Genomic DNA, 2,597 nt, shown 5'->3' with positions numbered 1-2,597 from the left:
TACAGAGTATAAATAAAGCTTTTTCTCTCCGTTTTATTTTAAGCTCGTAGAGTTCAAAGCTGGTACTTAACCTTTAAGTCCAACTTGCATAATTCGCCATTCGTAATTGGTTTGAAACAGCATAAAATGTCACGACTTCTGATATTACGACTACAAGAAGTTTACGCTCTTTAAGTCGTTTGGATACGGCCGTTCATTGTATTTAAACGTAGCACCTCATAGCCTGTTTCTCACTTCAAATAGACTTTCAACAGTGAACGTATAACTGTCAACATGCAGATTCAGTTATATTTGATTTTTGGCATTATACAATTAGTCCAAAATGTACCACTGGATGCGACCTTTAAAGAAAAACCACTATGGATTCGACAGAAATTGGATCATTTCAATAAAAGCGACACACGCACTTGGAAAATGGTATTAATGGACCCTCTATTATTAAATTTGTTTAATCATTTTCTGCTTGTTTGCAGCGGTACCTGGCCAGCGATCGTTACTATAAGCCGGGAGGGCCATTATTTATTAATGTTGGTGGTGAATGGGAAGTTACGTATAAGGACGTATTGATAGGACTGTACTATGAGCTCGTCAAGGAGTTTAATGCCTATTCTGCTTGCACCGAGCATCGTTATTACGGGAAAAGTCAGCCAAGACCGTAAGTTCAGTGAAAACCTGTGTCCCATCATTAAATCTAACTACATTTTTCACAGCAATTGGTCTGTGGAGAATCTAAAGTATTTAGATATTAAACAGGCGCTGGCGGACTTGGCACACTTCATTCGACACAAACGGAAAACAATACCAGGCATGCAAAACGCGAAAGTTGTACTTTTTGGCTGCTCCTATGCCGGAACCATGTCCATCTATTTCAAAAGGGAGTACCCCGACCTAGCTGCCGGCATTTGGGCGGCTGGCGCACCGGTTTGGTATAGATTGGACTATTCAGGTGATTACATTGGACATACTATTAGTATATTCCGTGCAGAATAGAAACTATACCTTTTAGATGGTAATGTTAGCATTGGCAAGGCACTTCGTATTGTTGGAGGTGACCCCTGCTATGATCGCATAGAAAACACAACCCTCACCTACCTCAAGTTGAAGAAATTGAAGGATAACCACATTTTGCGTGATTTGAAAGCCAAAAATATAACTAAAGGCCTCGAAGAAATTGATATGGTAACAGCCGTCAACATACAACATCGAAAGTAAGAGGCATAAACTACTAAAGTAATGGCGCCAAACTAATTGAAACACTCTCATTGCTTTCAGCCGCACTTATCTGGATAAATTTTGTAAGACATTGGTGTCGTTTGATAATAATGATCTTGTTGGAATGGCTACATACCTAACCAAAGAACTCGGAAAAATCCCTGAAATGGGATCATACAATGGTACAAAAATAAATCACGAATCTTTCGGTAAGTCCAGCATATTCTGTGTATTATAAACACTTACAAGTATGAGCAATTGATTTAATTATCCACTGCAGGACGTCAATGGTTATATCAGCAGTGCAATGGATTTGGCAACTTTCAGACTACTTCGTCAATGCATCAGCCTTTTGGCAACAAATCGCCCTTCACAAAACAAGTTGACAGATGTAGGAAGGAGTTTGGTCCCAAATACACAATAGACTATGTTAACTCGAAAATTGATGAGATGAATGTCAAGTTTGGTGGCTATCAGCCAGGAATTCAAAATGCCTACTATACATTTTCAGATCTAGATCCATGGCGACTAACTGGCATACACGATGAGCGTGCTACTATTATACCAGGTGAGCGTTACTTTTTATCTCTCCCCATCACACAATTCCCTGCATTGTTTCATGCCTGATTACAGGAATCGGTCACTGTCACGAGATGCGCGTTAGAAGCGAAAAAGATTGGCCAGCAACAAAAGCTGCTAAACAAAAGGGCATCGATTTGATACGAAGTTGGATCAACGCCTAATTTCAATTTGTATTTATAGATGTTTGAAATATACTTATTCCCTATCTCTTATTTAAATTAATATCGGGCTTAGAAGCACTGATTCATTTAATATGGATAGGGATATGGTGTTTATACCTATGTCGACCAGTATGCTTTGTGTCGATTTTTTTTATACCCTGTACCCAAAAGGGTACAAGGGTATATTAGTTTTGTGCGAGTGCACATGGAACACACAGAAGGAGGCTTGGTAGACCCCACAAAGTATATATATTCTTGATCAGCATGACAAGCCGAGTCGATATAGCCATGTCCGTCTGTCCGTCTGTCCGTCTGTCTGTCCGTCTGTCCGTCTGTCTGTCTGTATGAACGCAAGGATCTCCGAAAGTATAAGAGCTAGAATAACCAAACTTGGTATACAGATTCTCCTGAGACCGTTATTATATAACCGTATACCAAGTCTCATTATGATAGAATGATCGGAAAGAATGTTATAGCCATATAACCAGGCCCAATGCACACATACATACATATGTACAAGTACACAAACACGCATAAGGCACGATTCTGATGTAAATGTAAATGTATGTATGCATGCATGGAATATTTTATATTTAATTTAGTTAATTAATTAAATTAATTTAGTTAATTAATTAAATTTAA

The 2,597-nt window shown here is 38.6% G+C and overlaps 1 protein-coding gene across 1 annotated transcript; it reads left to right on the top strand.

The window, feature by feature from the left end:
* The first annotated feature begins 273 nt into the window (after positions 1-273).
* On the top strand, positions 274-1,970 carry LOC115634526 (probable serine protease EDA2). The gene is made up of 7 exons (XM_030532331.1): positions 274-417; positions 474-655; positions 711-946; positions 1,007-1,208; positions 1,273-1,421; positions 1,493-1,780; positions 1,846-1,970. The coding sequence occupies exons 1-7, from the start codon at positions 274-276 to the stop codon at positions 1,953-1,955; spliced, it is 1,311 nt and encodes a 436-aa protein (XP_030388191.1). The 3' UTR covers positions 1,956-1,970.
* Positions 1,971-2,597: the final 627 nt, after the last annotated feature.

Source organism: Scaptodrosophila lebanonensis, unplaced genomic scaffold (genome assembly GCF_003285725.1).
Source record: "Scaptodrosophila lebanonensis strain 11010-0011.00,11010-0021.00 unplaced genomic scaffold, SlebRS2 tig00000001-arrow-pilon, whole genome shotgun sequence".
Lineage (NCBI taxonomy): Eukaryota > Metazoa > Arthropoda > Insecta > Diptera > Drosophilidae > Scaptodrosophila > Scaptodrosophila lebanonensis.
This window is presented reverse-complemented; position numbering and strand designations above follow the sequence as displayed.